This window comes from Orcinus orca, chromosome 12 (genome assembly GCF_937001465.1).
Source record: "Orcinus orca chromosome 12, mOrcOrc1.1, whole genome shotgun sequence".
NCBI lineage: Eukaryota > Metazoa > Chordata > Mammalia > Artiodactyla > Delphinidae > Orcinus > Orcinus orca.
In genome coordinates this window covers 19,027,267-19,050,977 of record NC_064570.1, presented here as the reverse complement: position 1 = coordinate 19,050,977, position 23,711 = coordinate 19,027,267, and the positions used below count along the sequence as shown (strand labels likewise).

At 36.4% G+C, this 23,711-nt stretch overlaps 2 protein-coding genes across 8 annotated transcripts in view; one reads left to right on the top strand and one right to left on the bottom strand.

Annotated features, from left to right (window-relative positions):
* UTRN (utrophin) overlaps positions 1 to 23,711 on the top strand; it is a 1,623,662-nt gene that overhangs the window by 1,279,082 nt on the left and 320,869 nt on the right. The window lies entirely within an intron of this gene.
* The window catches only part of SHPRH (SNF2 histone linker PHD RING helicase), an 89,148-nt gene that overhangs the window by 22,170 nt on the left and 43,267 nt on the right, over positions 1 to 23,711 (bottom strand). For all 7 annotated transcript variants that reach the window (XR_004476767.2, XM_033405515.2, XM_049695373.1 and 4 more), the window contains 5 exons: positions 15,522 to 15,747; positions 13,384 to 13,527; positions 12,150 to 12,251; positions 9,280 to 9,351; positions 7,592 to 7,780 (listed from right to left, as the gene is read on the bottom strand). Coding sequence is in view for 6 of the 7 variants with exons in the window: in XM_033405515.2 (XP_033261406.1) it covers positions 7,592 to 7,780; positions 9,280 to 9,351; positions 12,150 to 12,251; positions 13,384 to 13,527; positions 15,522 to 15,747 (733 nt within the window). In the remaining variant the exon portion in view is untranslated. The remainder of the gene's footprint in view (positions 1 to 7,591; positions 7,781 to 9,279; positions 9,352 to 12,149; positions 12,252 to 13,383; positions 13,528 to 15,521; positions 15,748 to 23,711) is intronic.

Here is a 23,711-nt window from a genome sequence, read left to right as displayed (position 1 = left end):
TTGTAGAATAAGGATTACATGAATAATGGTGCCAGATAAGGCTGACACAGAAATGAAGGAAGCTAGCTAAAAAAATGAGAACTTCTACTACACTGGGGTACTCAGAAGATTCTTCCTTGAAAAGCGAAGTTTAAATGAGAGGATTAGGGTTACATTCCTTTCTGCATGACTTCAATCACTCTGCTTGGTTCTCTAATGAAAAGTATTTATATTATAATATTGTACACACCATTTACTGATACTTTTAGATATGGAAGTCACATCTACAATTAGATAACAAAACATGACAGTATAAACATTATAATATAAAAATGATACTATAACAAAAATTAGAATATGGAAGGGAAAAGAAAGAATGAAGGAAGAAGAGATGCACGAATTTCCTCCTATTTTGACGTGAGGACTATTAGCAGATACTGTCTACAGCTAGTACTTCAAGAAACAAAATTTATGTATATTACTGAAAGTCATAACTAAAAATAGAAACTGGCAATAGAAATAGGCAAAGAAGGAAGAATGAAGGAGAACATTACTTTTCATTGTATGCCGTTTGTTTTATTCTGAATTTATGTTTATGCTTTTGTGCAAATTACTTCTACTGAAAAATAATATTACACTTTTGGTTTACCCTGATTTCTTACAGATGAATAAGGGTTTTAGGGGAATGGGTGGGAGGCTTGTAATTCTGGGACCTTTTAAGCTTACTACATTAGTGATACAATTGGGACTGTGTTTATCACAAGTGAACTGGTGTTCTGAATTATGCCATTACCCTAGTGCTGCATGCTATTGTACCTGCAGTACCTCTTACTGCTCTAGGGTCAAATGGATGCCTAACCTGTGCTAGCTGCCCCAGATAAGAAGTTTCAGCCTTATCAGAAATGGGACAATCACATCTGAAACAGAGCAGGGATAACATTTAAATCTTCCAGTTATTACTTGTATTGGCTTTTCGCAATCTTTTAAACCTACTACAAGAATCAAAGATCCTGAGATTAGAGATTTTTTTGAAGATTCATTTAACTGAAGAACATCACTTTAAAAAAGACAAATTTACACAATCTAGCTCCGCCTCCCCCCCCCAAAAGAACTATGATCTCTAATCAGTTGTATGATAGATCATAGATTTTTCTTTAGGTTTCCTTGCTGATTTGTAACTTGATCTGTTTCCTATTGTTTAGTATAGAAGAAGTCATTTCCTGTCTTAGTACTTTCTGACTTTCATTACTTTTATTCTGGACTTTTCCTTTTGAAGCAGAGCTAACTCTTTCAGTTTGCCTGTGCTGTCCATAGTAGTTCCTGCTGAGTAAGATCAGTTAGCATTGTTTTATTTCTGTCTGCACCTGTTCACCACGCTAAAAATCCATGTTGATAGTGACAGATACAATTTAGTGCAGTTACACAGCTTGTATGATTGATCTCAAAAAGTAGGAATACTTTTCAAGCATATGCCTGGGTTGGGTTCTTCACATGTTACTTGAATAAAGTTCAATGGAAACTCCATCCAGGCAGCCTATGTGGGAAATTTTACAAGTGCACTTAGCCACAAAAATATTATCCTGTTCTTTAAAATACTTTAATGATTATTTCAAAGAGATAAAGTTAGCAACTGCAAAAAAGTTAAAAATTTTATTTGGAGCCAAAGGTTTTTGGGGATATTATATGTAAATACTAATCAGTGGTTTACTTGTCCATCCATCCATCCAGCCAACCATCCATCCATCCATCCACTGAGTACCTCTTACATGCCAGGCATTGTTCTAGATACTAGGGATACAGTAGCAAATGAAACAAAAGTCCTCACCTCATGAATAATGTCTTTTCCACATTTTAATGGAGTTTATACTCCACACAGTAAAAGTGTTCATAAAAATAACTTATAGTTTATATCTTAGAAGTCTTTACTGTGTGTTCAATTTATTGCAAGCTATTGCTAACTTCAACATGAGACTCACTAACAGTTCAAGAGCTAACTTGGCTGGTGAATAGAAATGGTTTTTTGCAATTATATTTATTCATGACATTTTCTAACAAAAACACTTAACTGTGTTATAAATTTACCAGTTAATATTCATGTATTAATATTACACTATACATTAATATTATACATAATATTAATTTACCAGTTAGTATTATAAGATAATATCACATATCTCATATGAAAATATTTAGATAAGCATATTTACCAAATTATTTTATGTCAATTTTAAACTCAGTCATAATTTTATAGTTTTATCCCACCCAGATATTTTAATTGTATTTAGAAAGTACAAGACAGACTTCACAAGTCACCTTTGAATCAACTGAACAAAAAGTCAAAAAGAAAAAAAAAAAAGAAAAAGAAAAGAGAAAAACAGAAAGGAAACAACAGGATTCTACACATAGTAGAATATGACCCATGGTATTACTAGGTTTCTCTGAGAGTTTTAATGTAGAAATACAGTATTTTTTTCCTCTACAAAAAGGCTGTATAAAACATCTCTACTAGCAATAGATTTGCTTGTTAAAAATGTAGTTTCCTGGACCAGACCCGAGATCTAACGAGTTAAAATATATGGGAATGGAGCCTGAAAAAATTCTTTATTTTAAAAAGCAGACCACTTGATTATTAGACACTCAAAAGTGTGAGAAGATGAAGCACTGTGGTGTGTGTGGGACAGGTGGGAAGGCTTTGCTATGGCTATATCCATGTATTTTCTCCTGGACAGAAACTTATGACATAAGAATCGTGTCCATTATGGGGTCACGGTTTCCACTGACAAAAATGCTTTGTATGAAACCTAGCCAAACTGAGGACACGGGGAACAGGCCACATGGGGCATATGTTCTGCCAGGAGGCCTACTTCACCCTCTAAAATGCCTGGCAGCTGTCAGAACTTGCAGGGGGAATTTTGTTTACTTTGTGAAATGCCCAGTAGGTTCCAAGGGTCATTCAGGAATACTGTCACACTGCTGTTAGGGTAGATAGAGTCCACTAATTCACTAATGAACATTTTACTCATTTTATTTATATGGTCAGTCAATAGGATTCCTTACATTGTGAAATACCAGTAGAAAAAAATGTCTTATATTATTTAATTCTATTTTTATGTTCTCCAAATATCTTTTGTCTGAGATCAGCTATATGATTAAGCACCATGTATGATATTACACTGTTTGCTATGTCCAAGAGCCTTGACATGAATGCTTAGAGTAAAATAAACATTTCAGATAAAAACTTTAATGAAATGAAAAATTAATTCTCGGGAGTGTTTAATAAAAATCAGGGATTGGATAACCAACAATAAAAAAGAACCCCTAAGTTTAGGAATAGTATGAACTAATATTTATAAAATTTCAAAATAATGCCTTCATTATTCATATAGAGTCATCTTTATATCCCTCAACTCCAAGACAGATGATGTGACCATTTAGTGGGGTAGTTTCAGATGGTCAGAGTACAGTGAGAGTCTGAGAAAACGATAAGCACATGCTTTAAGGAGAAGGTGGCAGAAATGTGACAGGCAGCAGAAGGCAGAAGTGGCAGACAGAAATGGTGACAGAAAACAAAAGTTAATGTAGCAAGAAGCAATGTGAGAATGTGGAAAAGTGATAAAACTTGCTTGCATAGTAAGTACAATATTCAGTCTTGTATTTAATGAAAAGTAAATATTTATGCATCAAAAAGAGAAATTAACTTTAGTGAATTCTCTATTCTTTTAATTTTTTTACAAGATCCTTCAATTAATTCATGTGTTTATCAATACCCATGAAAGACAGGAAGAAGTCAGAACATAATAAACAGTATTTGACAGATATCCCTGTTCCAACAGGACAGCAAATGTAACTGTCCTGATCTCTCTCCTGGGTGTCTAGGAAAGCTGCCATAAAATGAACAGGTGTTTGGGTTTGATGGGCTCAATGACTCAGTTTCACAGAGGCTGTGCTGTTTACTGGTAGCCAGAGCAATCACTTCCTAAACCTTACTGCATGAAGCCTGACACAGCAGTTCTTTCTTATGCTCGTTCCCCATACTGTGATGAATGCTTTCACCTAAGGGTCAGCAGTCCTGCTTAGGCCGTGAATGCTATCCGTGGCCCTTGGGATGCCTGAGGCCAGAGGAAAAGATAAAAGGGAAGAAGAAAAGGCTAAAGAAAGACTCTTTATGGGAAGGAAAAGGAGAAAGAAACTATAAGAGTAGGAGGAAAAGGGGAGGGTGGACTGAAAAGGAAAGCAGTTCTTTGTGTGGTGAATAGGTTAAAGTATACTAACTCTGGACATTATATACCGTCCACTTGGACCACCTATTCAACATTCAGATCTCATTGGTTCAGCTTCTACCACCTTTTCTCCTCCACCTCACTTGAGTCACCCACTTCTACAGTCACATCTGGAGTACCGAAAACCTGTCCCTCTGGAAAGAACTAATACAAATATCATATGATATCGCTTATATGTGGAATCTAAAAAATGGTACAAATGAACTTATTTACAAAACAGAAACAGAATCACGAATGTAGCAAACAAACTTATGGTTACCGGGGGTGGGAAGGGAGGGGAGGGATAAATTGGGAGATTGGGACTGACATATACACACTACTATATATAAAATAGATAACTAATAAGGACCTAATCTATAGCACAGGGAACTCTACTCAATTCTCTGTAATGACCTATAAGGGAAAAGAATCTAAAAAAAAAAATAAGTGGATATATGTATATGTATAACTGATTAACTGTGCTGTACTCCTGAAACCAACAAAACATCGTAAATCAACTATATTTCAATAATAATAATAATTAAAGATCTCCTATTCTCTGATAAGGACCCCTACCCTTATAGCTTGGTTGTGCAATAGCCCAACCTACACTTGTTAGTTATTCAATTTCAATGAGATCTCTACTTTCTCTCTACATATCAACACTCTTCCTGTCTTTTCAAGAATCTTGTATTATGCATTATCCCTTTTCTCTCCTATATCTTCAATCTACTCTTCTTTATTGAAGATTAAACATGCTCAAGAATCTTTTATATTAAGCAGAATAAAACAAAAAAACACAAAGCCTTTCTGCACTTCATATCCCCTTCTGGTTACAACACTCACTTTTCTACTTCACAGCTAAATTTATGAAGTAGTTGGGCATTTTTCTCTCTTGACCTATTCATTTCCTGTTCACTTCTCATTCCCTCCCGATCTGCTTTTTGCTAATACATTTCCACTGAAAGGGCTCCTTTCCAATGACCTTCAGTAGCCAAATTAGTCCATCTTGTAGCTGAGCCACCTTCAGCATCAAGGGAAACAGCTGATAACCGCCTCCTCCTTGAAGCCGAGTTTCCATTGCCTCTGTTGGCAGCATGTTCTCCAGGACTGCCTATGCCTCTAGTTGCTCTTTCTTGGTCTCCTTTTTCAGCTCCTCTCCCTTTATTCCATTTTTTTTTAAAAGCTATGGAGTGCTGCAGGACCTGATCTGAAGCTAAATTTTATGTTTCTTTCCTTAGGCCAGCTTATACACTTTCATGGCTTCAAAGATCACTTATGCCAATGTCTCTGAATTTTCTCTCTCCAGCTCCACATATTAACACTTTGCTGGAAAGTTCTACGTGGATGTCTTCGGCACTTCAAATATAGTATATCTAAATGGACCCTTCTTCCAAGTACCTTATATAGTTAACTGTGCTTTTAGCCACTTGATTTTTCACATCAGAAACCAGAGGTCACCTACGAAATCTCCCTCTTCATCATCAACCCCTCCGATACTGTATCTCATTCATCAACTCTACTCCAAACATCTCCTGAATATATGTACTTCTTTGCATCTCCACTGCCACCAACCTAATCAAAGCCACCATCACTACTGTTGTAGCCTCCTAAATTGGTCTCTCCAAATTTTTTTCTACTCTAGTCTTTTCTATTCCTGCTAATCTAATTTCCATACTGTAGCAAGAGGAATCTTTTAAAAATCCAAGTCTGATCATGATACTCCTCTGCTTATAACATATAACATGTTAATAGCTTTCTTTACATGAAAAGAAAATTCTCAGATGCTCAGACGGCTCTTCAGTATCTGGCCCCTCTTTGGATTCGACTCATTTCATTCCATTCTCCTTTGTGTTTTCTACATCGCAGCTACTCAGTTCCATTTGAGTTTCTTCTTGTCTCAGACCTATTCACATACTGGGATTTTTGGTTGGTTGTTTTTTCTGTCTTGCAGCCTCCTCCCAACAAGATCACTTTTACCCTCTCTCAGGCTGGCTGATCCATTCATCCTTTAGACATCTACTTAACTGCCATTCCCTCAGAGAAGCCAGGTTTGATTTTCTTTTGTAGTGCTTATCATGTCAATTATTTACTTAATGTCTGTGCTTTCTGCCTCAACTCAAACTCCTTCCCCCGACTGCCAAAATGTAAAATCCATGAGGGCAGCAATCATACCTGTTTTATTCATGAGTGTGTGTTGCATCTGTGAGGCCCAGCACACTGCCTGGCATACAGTATGTGTCCAGTAAACATGTACGGGAAGAATGAATGAATGAAAGTTCATCCCAACTTTGGGATTCTGTTTACCTCAACACACTTGAAAGCACTGTGACTGATATTTTCAGGTTTTACTCAAATGACAGTGGGAATAAATAGCAATTAGATATTCTTTAATGGGACTCCAGTGTTCTCGGGAGAGGGCATCCTAACAACTGCCTAACTCCTGGCAGCTTCAACTTGTGGTTAATTCTACTCACAAAATACAACCCTGAAAAATAAGTGAGCAGAGAGCATCAGGGACCCAGAAGGAGAAGAAATGAATGAAAAATATTCTACTACCTCTTGCTTATGAGCCAGCTGCCCCATTCTCCCAACCACTCCTTCTGGCCTATATTCCCTACTATACTCATACATTGAGTTGTCCATTGTCTAAGTTTGGTTAGAGAGAAAAAAAAAAAGCATGCTTAAGTAAAACAAAGAACAAAAAAGTCTAGTAAAGGCTTCTCATTAAATAAATACCCCTTAGGCAGAAAGTCCAGTTACAGATCCTATTTGGATTTTAAATTATAGTCTTATTTCTTAAAGTTCTGAAGGAAGCATGGGAAAAAAATTAGGAAAATAACGCAAAGCTTTGGCTATACTCTGAAATACCAACCCACGCCGTCTAAAAGTGCACTACCTCCTCCTTGTGACAGTCTTCACTAACTTCAATAATCAATTTATTTTATCCTTCAATTTGGTGGGGCACATCTTTTTTCCTGATACCCGGGGCTGAATGGAAGAATGAAGAAAAAGAAACCTTGAACTTAACCAGAGCTCTATCAATTTGTAATGGACAGAAACACTGCAAAAATAGTAAGGGACTGGAATTCTAAGATGTTACTTTTTTTGCCACGATGGGCATAACTATTACTAACTAAATATGTCTGAAAAAGCTTTCTTGTGTTCCTCCCACGAGGAACAAGTAGATGGTAAAGCTGAGGCCTTCAGGCAGTGTATCTACAGACAGACAACAGTGGTTGCTCCATAGTCACTGGGCCAGGCTTGTTCTGATTTTGATGCTCTCACGGCCAGATACTGATTCCTATTATCTTGCTCTGACTATGCGTCTACATGTTCTTAACTGACTTTACCTTCACAGGGATGTCCTCTTCCTGGCTGGCTTTCTCTGAGGTGAAGACATACGAGATTTCTTTATGAGATGTGGTCTGGCGGCAGATGGCACACTTAATGGAGCTCCTGTGAGACCCCACGCTGTACTGTTCGATAATAATTGAAATGCATTCATTACAGAAACAGTGCCCACAGGTCAGTACTGCCCACTAAAAAAGAAAACACATAGAATATGCCTCAGTGAGATGCTATCAAAGATGCCTTCCAATCTATAAACATATTAAAAGGAGAAGAGAGTCAAAATTTCATTTCCTAACTATTTCATGATATAAATATCCTTTTTAAGTCATAAAAACTAAGTTATACTTTTAAACTAACTATGTTTTAGTCCAACTAGACTAAGCTTTCATAGTCTTTAGTTCTGTTCACCCTAATAGGAGGATAATAGTCAGTCATCATTATTTTGTAAGATGCTCGTGTTCTCATTTCAGCATTTAGGAAAAATGCAAATTACTCTTTAGCACTCTCACAGAATAGACTGACTACAACATTAATTTGGACATAATGTCATATTCAGTATATTCTACACAACTTAGTAATAAGCAGATTTACATTTTCACATGTTAAAGCATTTATTATATAGAAAATGAGATGGAAATGTTAAAGATAATAAAATTTCTGAGACAATCTAGTTGCATGAATCTCATCAAAACTAAAAGCAAAGAAGAAACTACTTACACCATGATCCTTTCCATTTTTATAGTAATTTTTATCAAAATGTTTTTATCACTGATTTTTAACAGAAATTGCCAGTATCTGTAATTACTATTCTTCTCCTCCATTACCAATCTGTCCTTTTAAGATTTATTATCAATAAAATATCCTTTAAAATCTTATCTTCTCCATGAATCGTGGAAACTAAAAGATATGTTCTTTCTGATTATTGCTGGTCAGAATATGGAACTCATATATTTAGGCTTCTACTCTCAGCTCCATAGAAAAAAGTGCCAAGGACACTTTTACTCATTTAATAGTAATAGACTTATCTTTCAAAATTTGAAAAGCAGTGAATATACCGATATTACATATATTTATTTATCATACAAAGTAGGAACTTATAGTATCATAAATCACATTTCATAAAGTAAAAATAAGAATCTCTTTGAGGAAAACTAATACAGTTCCATTAAGTTTATAGACATTTGTATACTAATATTCACAAAGAAATATACTTAATTGATATAATAGTCTTCTAAAAATCACATATGAACTTCCTCAGGATTGCTGTTATTTGCGCTTTAAATCCTGGTACTATTAGACAGTAATAATGTTAAGTAAGAACTACGTTACTATACCTTTGTCATAACTTAAGTAAATCTGTATATGCTGTATTATATTTCTGTACAAGTACCAAATAACCATGGTAAACTGACAGACTCAAGTGACTGGAAATAATACTTAAAATTATTCACCTTTAATGAAAAAGATGGGGCTATTCTAGAAATATGTTTTCACCTATCACTTAAGGGAAAACATTGCTCAAACATATTTGGCACTAAGCCTGTCAGTTAACCTTTGGCCCTACCTTTCAGACAGAGGTACTATTTGCCTTGCATGCAAAGTTTGAGGGTGGGGCGAGTTGTATGTAAAAGCCTTTGAAGACTGTAAAGTATTTTACAAATGCATGTAATATTTATTATAATTTCACCTGTTTTCCCAGTTGCCGAGCACAGATTGGACAAGGTTCTGGATTAATACCTCCTGATGTTTTGTCCTGAGACTATCCAAAAAAGAATTAAAACATATATTAGTTATATTTTAAAAGCCGTTACATGTTGTACAACTCATTTATAAAAGTAAATGTTGGCAATTAAAATAATCTAATAATTGAGATGACCTAATAATTCATATATTAATACTATCATTCCTGGGATTTACAAATAACATTTATTTAAGGTGTGAAGAAAAAAATGGACTCAATTTTTAACACAGTTTGTTAAAGTTATCATATTACTGTATTTGTGATTATGATAGAAGGCAAAATAAAAAGCAAAATATGATATAATTTACCTAAATTCTCAAATTTTACTTCCATGTTAGATATATTTTTTTAATAAAGAAATAGATATTCTGCATGTCCACTTGGCATGGGATCAAAGACACTGGGAAGAGGCAGCATTTATTCACATAACTCCTTATTAATACTGATTTCTTCTCTGTATCCTTTTTCTAATCTCACCAAGGCAAAGCAAATAATTAGAAACCAGAAATATTACTGATTTGAGACCTAACTATGCCTGGAAATTATGTTGAAGTATAATAGCTTTTCAAAGTCTCTTTAAAAACTGAAAGATTTCCAAAAAAGTCATCAAATGAACAGGTTTTAAAACTGAGGAAAACATAAAGGAAAGTAAAATAGACTCATAGATTACTAAATTGTTCTTGATTATCCTTTGACTCTTATAAGCAGAAAAAAAAAGCCAAATTGTGCATGGATTCAGAAGTTCTAATGGTTAAAACAATTCCATTAACTACAACGTAAGTACGCAGCATTTAAAAAAAGTTGGACTGAATTATTCTTTTCCTCTGTTAATTATTGATTTGTTTCAGGTAACATAGCAAACCACCTAAAACCTTAGTGGCTAAAAAAACATTAATTTCTCCTGATGCTACAGGTCACCTGGGTTACTTTGGGATGCACTGATTTGGCTTGGGCTGGATGGTCCAGGACGGCCCACACTCATATCTAGCAGTTGGTAGGCTAGCTGGTCTGGGGAGAGGGCTAAGCTGAGGTTTTTGCTCCTCAAGAAAGGTAACCTGGGCTTCTTCACATAGTCGCAGAGTTCCAAAACATGACACAATTGGGAGAATTCCAAAGTGCGTGGACTTTTCAAATCTCTGTGACACAAGGCCCAAAACAAGTCATCTGCCTAAGCCTAGAGTCAGTGTAGGAGGGGATTAACCAAGAGCAAGCACGCAAGAGAAGGTATTACTATAGCATTTTGTAAACAATCGACCAGAATTTACAATATCTCTTCTTTTCTAATTTATTTAATGTAAGAATTAGCGTGTTTTCCATAAAGGGCATGATTGTAAATATTTTAGGCTTTGTCGGCCATACGATCTCTGCTCCAACTCCTCAACTCTGCTATTATAGCACAAAAGCAGCTGTAGACAATACTTAACGAATGAGTATAGCTGTATTCCAATAAAACTTTATTCACAAAAACAGGTGATGGGCTGGATTTGTCCTATGCTTAGTAGTTTGCAGATTGCTTATTTTCCTTCATTTATAGAGTAAATATTATTTTCTTATATTTTTTGCCAAATGGGTTTTCCTACATAGATTATATCCTTGGAATTTTAATTTTTAAAAAAATAATTCAACATATAGAGGATATCAACTTATGTTCCATAACTAAAAGAATCATCAACTATCTCTTAATTTTGACTCTCACATTTAAAGTACAGAAATCTTGTATTTTAAAAACTCATGTCCAGAAATATCAAGAATATTTTTCCGAATGTTATTTTTCTATAGCTAGCATTTTGAGAGATTGACTTAAAGTTCTTCTCTTTTTTCCCCTGCCAAAATAGTAGTCATCATTATAATAATAGTAATAATATAATAACATTAATAGTGAATACCTAGAAAGTGCTTAATAAACCAGTAAACACTTTAGCACTTACATATATTAATTCATTTGATCCTCAAGAGAGCCCTACAAGATAGTGTTACTTTTCTCATTTTACAGATGGGACAAAGAGAAGTAAATAACTTGAATAAAGTCCTATATCTAGAAAATAGTGGCATCATGATTCAAATTTGCACTATCTAGGTCCAAAAGTCTACCTTCTTAACTACTATGCTATTTTACCTATAAAGAATGTCCAACTTTTTCATTTTGTCATTGCTGAGATTTAATGATTCACTTAAATGTATTTTGTACTAGTTTTCAGGACCAATTGTAGTCTACTGCTTTCCTTCATTTGCCCTATCCAAAAAACTACTATTATATGTTGTTCTGATAAGTTACTCTGCCACTCCCATTTATTCTTGCCAGAAAATGGAATTATATTCATCAAAGTCCAATACAGTACTTTGCTTACTACTAAGAAAATATGTTGTGAATTACATTAAATAATTCGTTTCCACGTCCTCTTATTTAGCAGCTTTCCAAACACACTACACAGTTTCAAAAAACAAATTAAAAAAATCCGTGTGTGCGTTATTGGATGCATGCGTTTATCTTTGCTGAGTGGTATGTTGTAATACTTTCACTATTCAAGGCTTCCAACTACAGTCTGTTTACATTGTGCTATACTATATACTGCATACCCTTTACATTATCTGTATAACATATTTTCTATAGATATCATCTTCTTTTGTGATCTGTGTAGCTATTGCAGACATAGCTAGTGTTCTGACTCACATAACTAACACAAACAAATAAAAGAATGATTAAAAAAACACCTATACCATTAATTAGGGGACTAATAGATTAAATGAAAGGAGTCAATAAAGTGGTTTATTGATAATACAGTATGGGAAAAAGTAGCATCTTTTAAAAACAATACCTTCTCCAAGTTAGTTAGGTAAAGAAGCTGCCCGAGTTTTTTCTGAAGCTGTGATGTAGCAACAGCTTTATCGTTTAGTAGTTTTATACGATTTTGTTCTACCTAAAAACAAAACAAAACAACTTCTTTATTCTAAGATGGTAACATTATATTAAACATGCACAATTCTTCTATTTGAATTCTTTCTTAAAAAGTGTCCTATTTTATGAAAACATATTTACATGTGAAAACTCAAATTTGCAAAAGGGATACTAGATAATATTAACATATTTCAAAAAATATATATATTTTACTGTATAGAAGACAACATTCAAGGCAGAATTCTTTTAAATAAAAAGCTTCCCTATATACCTGAAGTAGGTTAAAAATCAACCAAAGGCTATTTGTGTATGATTTTTCAGTAATACATTTATGGGATAAAGAAAAATAAAATGGTATGCTACTTTGGCCATACAAATGAAGTGATTTTACGAAATCCAAGGAAGAATCTCTCTGCTCCTCCTTTCTGTGCCCCACCCCCCCGCCAGTAGAATATGGTAACAGAAAAAAAAAAAGAGGAATTTGTTGTCACCTAAAACTTATTGAGAATTCTATTTTAAAAATGAAGTGAAATAGTATATAATGAATATTTCTAAGTTTTTCTAAGTTACAGTCTTCAAGCTTTATAGGAAAAAAAAAGATTTAAAAGATTAAAGGAATAAAAACAAATTCTAAAGAAAATAATATTTTTAATATGAAGAAAAAAGGTTGGTGGAGTTATTTTTTTAATTCTGAGATACAAAGAGGAATTTAATAGACGATAAGTTGTCAATATCTGTTCATCGTTAGCAAAGGAAAACAGTGCAAAATCAGTTCTTGGTTGTTCTTATGGAAGATTTTTTTAGTTCTGAAAAAGCTGAAGTAATAGGACATACGTCTAAAAACTGACCAAGAATATCTTTAGGTTTTGGCACGCAAAAGGTGCTCAAGAATAGATGAATATGCAACGTGGAGAGAAACAAACAAACGTGCAAATGCACCCAAACAGTGAATGCTAAGCATGTATTAGACATGAAATTCCTCATCTCTGACCTACTACAAAAACAAACAACTTCATATGGCTCAAACGAAGAGCAGATATGAAACACTTACTTATTGAAGACATCACTGCCCTGACTCTATCCCTTCTACGGATCTTGGGATTTTTGTGACATCTATTTGCTGTGTTCTTTTCTGTGATTCATTTGCAAATTACCTCATGTGGTTCAATGATATGAGGAACTGGTGGACTGGGCTTTGGCTCCCTAGGATCACGTACTCTTAGTCGTTCTGTAGCCATTGCAAGCTCATCAACAGCAGACACACGATTCCTCAGAGCCATCCAATATTCATGAAGCAACTGAAGGAACAGAAAAGACAGGCAGTGGTAAAGCACATAATTAAAACTGGTTAAAACCACCAAGATGTCCCTTGGTCAAGAGTCTTCACTGAGGTCTTAAATCATACACAGTGTTTTCATTACGGGTCTAAGGTACAAGCAATTCTTGGGCCATTTTTAGGATGAGGCAGTGGGTCTGAATAATCTCCACAGGACACTATAGTGTATTGCCTCTTCAGAATCTCAGGAACAGCATACCCCGAGATTTCTTGGTAGGATCAAAGAGCTTTACAGATCAATACTAGACTGGTGGAATCTCTGCTTTATTTTTTAAAGAAATACTTTTTATTATAAAATATTGCACATTCTCAAAATAATATGTATATATGATAATGAGAATATTAAAGTATACAACTGAGTCCACATCATCTGAATTAGGAAAGAGAATAATGCCAGTTCCTTAGGAAGCCTGTGTTCCTTCTCAACTGCATCACTCTCTTGCCTCACGCATTCTTCCTTCAACCCCCAACAATGGGGTAACCACTATTCTGAATTGGACTTACTATTCTGTACTTTTTGCTGGAGTTATACTAATCCATACATCTTTAATAATCTGGTTTTATATGTTTCTGAAATTTATAAAAATGCTATCAATCAGTATAAAATTTTTTGATCTGCTTTCTTCACTAACTAACATTATGCTTTGAGTTAGATCCTGATTGATGTGCGTAGCAGTAGCTCATTCATTTACACTGTTGTTAAAGGGTTTAGTCTGCAATGTTATGGAGAACAAATGAACAAAGATCTGGGTGAACTGCATGATAAGTACTCCTCTGACACAGACCATGTGGCTAAACTGAACTCAAAGGAAGAACATAGGGGCAAATGAACACTGTATATAGTATTGTTTCTTCCATGACCTGCTGTAATTAACTGTGTTAATGTGCTTTTGCTTTTAGAATAGTAATGTGAAAAGAAAAAAACTACTATGAACCAATGATTTTGATGCTATGGAAGTATCATTCTTCAATCTATCAAATGTATGAATTGATATTATAGACAGCACAGCTTCTCTTTCTTGAGAGAAATTTTTATCCTGCTTTAAAAGGCAAGAACTTTAGATTAAAAAAATAAAAGATATCAAATGGAATATAACATTATAAATAAAAAACCCACTTCTTTTATTTCCTCACCCATCTCACTTGCAAAGTAGGACAAGGGATTAAAAAATCCACATATAAAGAATAATTCAAAATTAATGAATTCTGGAATCTCAAGCATAGAGTTATAATATGATGAAATTATTAAGTATAAATATGAAGAGTCCCTTTGTGCATTATTAATTGCAATGGTTTCTAGTCTTATATGTTGAGAAATGTTTACTATGTTCTCCAATCTTTAAGGTTGTTGATGTTTGGTTGTTATTCACAGAGCAAAAGAAAAAAACAAAAAAGGAAACAAAGCCACACTCTGATTTCAGAGAACAGCAGTGTAAGACCAAGCTAAGACTAGAATAACACACTTTCAAGGAAAAACAAAAGGTTTCATATAAATTTCATTTTAGTAATGATTTTTAGTAATTTAATAAACAGAAACTTCTCACTTGTTCAGTATTATTATATTTATTATTCATCATTACAATCATTACATTTTAGGGAAAGATAAATTACGACACCTCAACTCTCTAAAGCAGATTTTTAAAAGCTGAAGAGAGAAAAAGGAAAGTAGCAACTAAAATTAATGTAAAGGAGGAGAATTCTTTCTTATTTTTTTTTTTGGTACACGGGCCTCTCAATGTTGTGGCCTCTACCGTTGTGGAGAACAGGCTCCAGACGCGCAGGCTCAGCGGCCATGGCTCACTGGCCCAGCCGCTCCGCGGCACATGGGATCTTCCCGGACCGGGGCACAAACTCGTGTACCCTGCATCGGCAGGCGTACTCTCAACCACTCTGCCACCAGGGAAGCCCAAGGAGGAGAATTCTGAATATGGAAAGGAAGTTTTAAATTACTGTTACCTTATATTCTTTCTTCCAAGCTTCAAAGAGATCCATTGAAGTACTTCCCTCATCAATGAATTCAACATCAAATCGATGTGATTTTGCAAACGATAGCAGAGCTTTCATGGATCGCTCTGTCTCACTTATTGCCCACAGACCCCGGTTGGTGGTAGGTATTCGATCATCCACCAGTCCTTCTTCATCTTCTATCATCTCCTCAAATATTGCAGTCTGGCCTTTGACTCTGAAGACATTCGAGAACAAAACCACAGTAATTACTGTCAGTGGGTAACAAGTACTATAAAAATGATATTGCCAGAGCTAATAGGAAAGCAAGGTCAAAAACTTCAACATCTTTCAATGTCACATCTACAAGATCATGCTTGCAAGTTTTTGGAAAAACCATGCCAACTCTGAAAATGCTTGAGGTATCATACATTTGACAAGTGCTTTCTTGAGAGCAAACTGGCCTAATAAAAAATGGCTATAAATTCCAGGCTAAAATCTTGCTCTGAGAATTAAAATAATACAAAACACAAATTACCACCACTATCAACCATGCAAAAATAAAACAGAAAAACCACAAGATGACCTAAAAGTACAATCAGACTTACTCTCTTCTCAATTTCCATGTTTGTAAAATAGGAATAATTTTACTAAATGTACTCACTAAGTAGCTTAATCCCTAACACAAGGATGAAGACTTCAAATCTGTGTTGGAGAAAGTGTATTACTAAAAAGAGCTAACATTTTTATAGAACATTTACCATGTATCAAACACTATGCTAGAGAAGAGACCTTCAAGATGGCGGAGAAGTAAGACGTGGAGATCACCCTCCTCCCCACAAATACATCAGAAATACACCTACATGTGGAACAACTCCTACAGAACACCTACTGAATGCTGGCAGAAGACCTCAGACTTCCCAAAAGTCAAGAAACTTCCCACGTACCTGGGTAGGGCGAAGGAAAAAAGACAAAAAAAGACAAAAGAATAGGGACAGGACCTGCACTGCTGGGAGGGAGCTGTGAAGGAGGAAAGGTTTCTACACACTAGTAAGTGCCTTCACCGGCAGAGGCGGCGGGTGGCGGCGTCGGGGGGAGTTGTGGAGCCACGGAGGACAGCGCAGCAACAGCGGTTCAGAGGGTAAAGCAGAGAGATTCCCGCACAGAGGATTGGTGCCGACCAGCACTCACCAGCCCGAGAGGCTTGTCTGCTAACCCGCCGGGGTGGGTGGGGCTGGGAGCTGAGGCTCCGGCTTCCTGTCGGAGCGCAGGGAGAGTACTGGGGTTGGCGGTGTGAACACAGCCGGAAGGGGGCTAGTGCGCCACAGCTAGCTGGGAGGGAGTACGGGAAAAAGTCTGGACCTGCCTAAGAGGCAAGAGACCGTTGTTCCAGGGTGCATGAGGAGAGAGGATCCAGAGCACTGCCTAAACGAGCTCCAGAGACGGGCGTGAGCCACGGCTATTGGCGCGGACACCAGAGACGGGCATGAAATGCTAAGGCTGCTGCTGCAGCCACCAAGAATCCTGTGTGCAAGCACAGGTCACTCTCCACACCTCCCTTCCCGGGAGCCTGTGCAGCCCGCCACTGCCGCAGTCCCGTGATCCATGGACAACTACACCAGGAGAACACATGGCGCACCTCAGGCTGTTGCAACGTCACGCTGGCCTCTGCCACCGCAGGCGCGCCGCGCATCCGTACCCCTCCCTCTCCCCGGCCTGAGTGATCCAGAGCCCCCGAATCAGCTGCTCCTTTAACCCTATCCTGTTTGAGCGAAGAACAGATGCCCTCCGGCGACCTACACGCAGAGGCAGGGCCAAATCCAGAGCTGAACCCCAGGAGCTGTGAGAACAAAGAAGAGAAAGGGAAATCTCTCCCAGCAGCCTCAGGAGCAGCGGATTAAATCTCCACAATCAACTTGATATACCCTGCATCTGTGGAATACCTGAATAGACAGCGAATCATCCCAAAATCGAGGCGGTAGACTTTGGGAGCAACTGTAGACTTGGGGTTTGCTTTCTGTATCTAATTTGTTTCTGGTTTTGTTTATCTAAGTTTAGTACTTAGAGTTTATTAACATTGGTAGATTTATTTATTGATTTGGTTGCTCTCTTCCTTTTTTTTGTTAAATACAGATATATATATATTTTTCCTTTTTCTCTTTTTGTGAGTGTGTATGTGTATGCTTCTTTGTGTGATTCTGTCTGTAGAGCTTTGCTTTTATCATTTGTCCTAGGGTCCTGTCTGTCCTTAGTATAGTTTTTAGTGCTTGTTATAATTAGTGGACTTGGTTTTTGGTTTGCTTGCTCTCTTCTTTCTTTCTTTTTCTGTTTTTTTATGACTTTAAAATTTTTTAATTTTTAATAATTTAAAAAATTTTTATTGTAATAACTTTTAAATTTTATTTTATCTTTTTCTTTCTTTCTTTCTTCCTTCCTCCTTCCTTCCGTCCTCCCTCCCTCCATCCCTCCCTTCCTTCCTTTCTTTCTTTTTTTCTCCCTTTTCTTCTTAGCTGTGTGGCTAACAGGGTCTTCGTGCTCCGACCGGGTGTCAGGCCTGTGCCTGTGACGTGGGAGAGCCGAATTCAGGACATTGGCCCACCAGAAACTTCACAGCTCCACGTAATATCAAATGGCGAAAGCACTCCCAGAGATCTCCATTTCAACGCTAAGACCCAGCTCCACTCAACGACCAGCAAGCTACAGTGCTGGACACCCTAGGCCAAACAACTAGCAAGACAGGAACACAACCCTACCCATTAGCAGAGTGGCTGCCTAAAATCATAATAAGGTCACAGACACCCTGAAACACATCACCGGACGTGGTCCTGCCCACCAGAAAGACAAGATCCAGTCTCATCCACCAGAACACAGGCACTAGTCCCCTCCACCAGGTAGCCTACACAACCCACTGAATCAACCTTAGTCACTGAGGGCAGACACCAAAAACAACAGGAACTACGAACCTGCAGCCTGGAAAAAGGAGACCCCAAACACAGTAAGTGAAGCAAAATGAGAAGATAGAGAAACACACAGAAGATGAAGGAGCAAGGTAAAAACGCACCAGACCAAACAAATGAAGAGGAAATAGGCAGTCTACCTGAAAAAGAATTCAGAGTAATGATAATAAAGATGATCCAAAATCTTGGAAATAGAATAGAGAAAATACAAGAAACGTTTAACAAGGACCTAAAAGAACTAAAGAGCAAACAATGATGAACAACACAATAAATGAAATTAAAGATTCTCTAGAAGGAATCAATAGCAGAATAACGGAGGCAGAAGAACGGATAAGTGACCTGGAAGATAAAATAGTGGAAATAACTACCGCATAGCAGAATAAAGGAAAAAGAATGAAAAGAATTGAAGACAGTCTTAGAGACCTCTGGGACAACATTAAACGCACCAACATTCGAATAATATGGGTCCCAGAAGAAGAAGAGCAAAAGAAAGGGACTGGGAAAATATCTGAAGAGATTATAGTTGAAAACTTCCCTAATATGGGAAAGGAAAAAATCAAGTCCTGGAAGCACAGAGAGTCCCACACAGGATAAATCCAAGGAGAAACACGCCAAGACACATAGTAATCAAACTATCAAAAATTAAAAACAAAGAAAAAATATTAAAAGCAGCAAGAGAAAAACAACAAATAACATACAAGGGAATCCCCATAAGGTTAACAGCTGATCTTTCAGCAGAAATTCTGTAAGAGAGAAGGGAGTGGCAGGACATATTTAAAGTGATGAAAGGAAAAAACCTACAACCAAGATTACTCTACCCAGAAAGGACCTCATTCAGATTCAACAGAGAAATTAAAACCTTTACAGACAAGCAAAAGCTAAGAGAATTCAGCATCACCAAACTAGTTTTACAAGAAATGCTAAAGGAACTTCTCTAGTCAGGAAACACAAGACAAGGAAAAGACCTACAATAATAAACCCAAAACTATTAAGAAAATGATAATAGGAACATACATATTAATAACTACCTTAAATGTAAATCGATTAAATGCTCCAATCAAAAGACACAGACTGGCTGAATGGATGTAAAAACAAGACCCATATATATGCTGTCTACTAGAGAGCCGCTTCAGACCTAGGGACACATACAGACTGAAAGTGAGGGGATGGAAAAAGATATTCCATGCAATTGGAAATCAAAAGAAAGCTGGAGTAGCAATTCTCATAGCAGATAAAATAGACTTTAAAATCAAGACTATTACAGGAGACAAAGAAGGACACTACATAATGATCAAGAGATCAATCCAAGAAGAAGATATAACAATTGCAAATGTTTACGCACCCAACATAGGAGCACCTCAATACATAAGGCAAATGCTAACAGCCATAAAAGGGGAAGTCGACAGTAACATAATCATAGTAGGAGACTTTAATACCCCACTTTCACCAATGGACAGATCATCCAAAATGAAAATAAATAAGGAAACACAAACTTTAAATGATGCATTAAACAAGATGGACTTAATTGATATTTACAGGACATTCCATCCAAAAACAACAGAATACACTGTCTTCTCAAGTGCTCATGGAACATTCTCCAGGATAGACCATATCTTGGGTCACAAATCAAGCCTTGGTAAACTTAAGAAAACTGAAATTATATCAAGTATCTTTTCCAACCACAACTCTATGAGGCTAGATATCAATTACAAGACAAAATCTGAAAAAATACAAACACTTGGAGGCTAAACAATACACTACTAAATAACCAAGAGATCACTGAAGAAATCAAAGAGAAAATAAAAAAATACCTAGAAAGAAATGACAATGAAAACACGATGACCCAAAATCTATGGGATGCAGCAAAAGTAGTTCCTAGAGGCAAGCTTAGAGCGATACAATCCTACCTCAAGAAACAAGAAACATCTCAAATAAATAACCTAACCTTACGTCTATAGCAATTAGAGAAAGAACAAAAAAACCCCAAAGTTAGTAGAAGGAAAGAAATCATAAAGATCAGATAAGAAATAAATGAAAAAGAAATGAAGGAAACAATAGCAAAGATCAATAAAACGAAAAGCTGGTTCTTTGAGAAGACAAGCAAAATTGATAAACCTTTAGCCAGACTCATCAAGAAAAAAAGGGAGAAGACTCAAATCAATAAAATTAGAAATGAAAAAGGAGAAGTAACAACTGACACTGCAGAAATACAAAGGATCATGAGAGATTACTACAAGCAACTCTATGCCAATAAAATGGACAACCTGGAAGAAATGGACAAATTCTTAGAAAAGCACAACCTTCCGAGACTGAACCAGGAAGAATTAGAAAACATAAACAGACCAATCACAAGCACTGAAATTGAAACCGTGATTAAAAATCTTCCAACAAACAAAAGCCCAGGACCAGATGGCTTCACAGGCGAATTCTATCAAACATCTAGAGAGGAGCTACCACCTATCCTTCTCGAGTCTTCCAAAATATAGCAGAGGGAGGAACACTCCCCAGTCATTCTACGAGGCCTCCATCACCCTGATACCAAAACCAGACAAGGATGTCACAAAGAAAGAAAACTACAGGCCAATATCACTGATGACCATAGATGCAAAAATCCTCAACCAAATACTAAAAAACAGAATCCAACAGCACATTAAGAGGATCATACACCATGATCAAGTGGGGTTTATCCCAGGAATGCAAGGATTCTTCAATATATGCAAATGAATCAATGTGATACACCATATTAACAAACTGAAGAAAAAAAACCATATGATGGTCTCAATAGATGCAGAAAAAGCTTTTGACAAAATGCAACGACCATTTACGATAAAAACCCTCCAGAAAGCAGGCACAGAGGGAACTTACCTCAACATAATAAAGGCCATATATGACAAACCCACAGCAAACATCGTCCTCAATGGTGAAAAACTGAAACTATTTCCACTAAGATCAGGAACAAGACAAGGTGCCCACTCTCACCACTATTATTCAACATAGTTTTGGAAGTTTTAGCCACAGCAATCAGAGAAGAAAAAGAAATAAAAGGAATCTAAACTGGAAAAGAAGAAGTAAAGCTGTCACTGTTTGCAGATGACATGATACTATACATAGATAATCCTAAAGATGCTACCAGAGAACTACTAGAGCTAATGAATGAATTTGGTAAAGTAGCAGGGTACAAAATTAATGCACGGAAATCTCTTGCATTCCTATACACTAATGATGAAAAATCTGAAAGAGAAATTAAGGAAACACTCCCATTTACCATTGCAAGAAAAAGAATAAAATACCTAGGCATAAACCTACCTTAGGAGACAAAAGACCTGTATGCAGAAAACTACAGGACACTGCTGAAAGAAATTAAAGATGATACAAATAGATGGAGAGATATACCATGTTCTTGGATTGGAAGAATCAACATTGTGAAAATGACTCTACTACCAAAAGCAATCTACAGATTCAATGCAATCCCTATCAAACTACCACTGGCATTTTTCACAGAACTAGAACAAAAAATTTCACAAATTTGTATGGAAACACAAAAGACCCCAAAAGTCCAAAGCAATCTTGAGAAAGAAAAACGGAGTTGGAGGAATCAGACTCCCTGACTTTAGACTATACTACAAAGCTGCAGTAATCAAGACAGTATGGTATGGGCACAAAAAAAGAAATATAGGTCAATGAAAAATGATAGAAAGCCCAGAGATAAACCCATGCACATATGGTTACCTTATTTTTGATAAAGGAGGCAAGGATATACAATGGAGAAAAGACAGCCTCTTCAATAAGTGGTGTTGGGAAAAGTGGACAGCTACATGTAAAATGAAATTAGAACACTCCCTAACACCATACACAAAAATAAACTCAAAATGGATTAAAGAACTAAATGTAAGGCTAGACACTATAAAACTCTTAGAGGAAAACATAGGCACAACACTCTATGACATAAATCACAGCAAGATCCTTTTTGACCCACCTCCTAGAGAAATGGAAAAAACAAAAATAAACAAATGGGACCTATTTAAAAGCTTTTACACAGCAAAGGAAGCCATAAACAAGATGAAAAGACAACCCTCAGAATGGGAGAAAATATTTGCAAATGAAGCAACTGACAAAGGATTAATCTCCAAAATTTACAAGCAGCTCATGCAGCTCAATATGAAAAAACAATCAACCCAATCCAAAAATGGGCAGAAGACCTAAATAGACTTTTCTCCAAAGAACATATACAGATTGCCAGCAAACACATGAAAGGATACTCAACATCACTAATCATTAGAGAAATGCAAATCAAAACTACAATGAGGTATCACCTCACACCAGTCAGCATGGCCATCATCAAAAAATCTAGAAACAATAAATGCTGGAGAGGGTGTGGAGAAAAGGGAACCCTCTTTCACTGTTGGTGGGAATGTAAATTGATATAGCCACTACGGAGAACAGTATGGAGGTTCCTTAAAAAACTAAAAACAGAACTAACATAAGGCCCAGCATTCCCACTACTGGGCATATACCCTGAGAAAACCATAATTCAAAAAGAGTCAAGTACCACAATGTTCACTGCAGCTTTATTTAAAAGAGCCAGGACATGGAAGTAAACTAAGTGTCCATCGACAGATGAATGGATAAAGAAGATGTGGCACATGTATACAATGGAATATTACTCAGCCATAAAAAGAAGTGAAATTGAGTTATTTGTAGTGAGGTGGATGGACCTAGAGTCTGTTATACAGAGTGAAGTAAGTCAGAAAGAGAAAAATAAATACTGTATGCTAACACATATTTATGGAATTTAAAAAAAAAAAAAAAGGTTCTGAAGAACCTAGTGGCAGGACAGGAATAAAGACGCAGATGTAGAGAATGGACTTGAGGAGACGGCGTGGGGGAACGGTAAGCTGGGACGAAGTGAGAGAGTGGCATGGACATATATACACTACCAAATGTACAACAGATAGCTAGTGGGAAGCAGCTGCATAGCACAGGGAGATCAGCTTGGTGCTTCGTGACCACCTAGCGGGTTGGGATAGGGAGGGTGGGAGGGATACGCAAGTGGGAGGAAATATGGGGATATATGTATACATATAGCTGATTCAGTTTGTTATACAGCAGAAACTATCACAACATTGTAAAGGAATTATACTCCAATAAAGATGTTAATTAAAAAAACAAAAAAAACCCTGAAAAACCCCACTATGCTAAGTAATTATATGCCTTTTCTTATTTAATATACATAAAGAAAACTCAG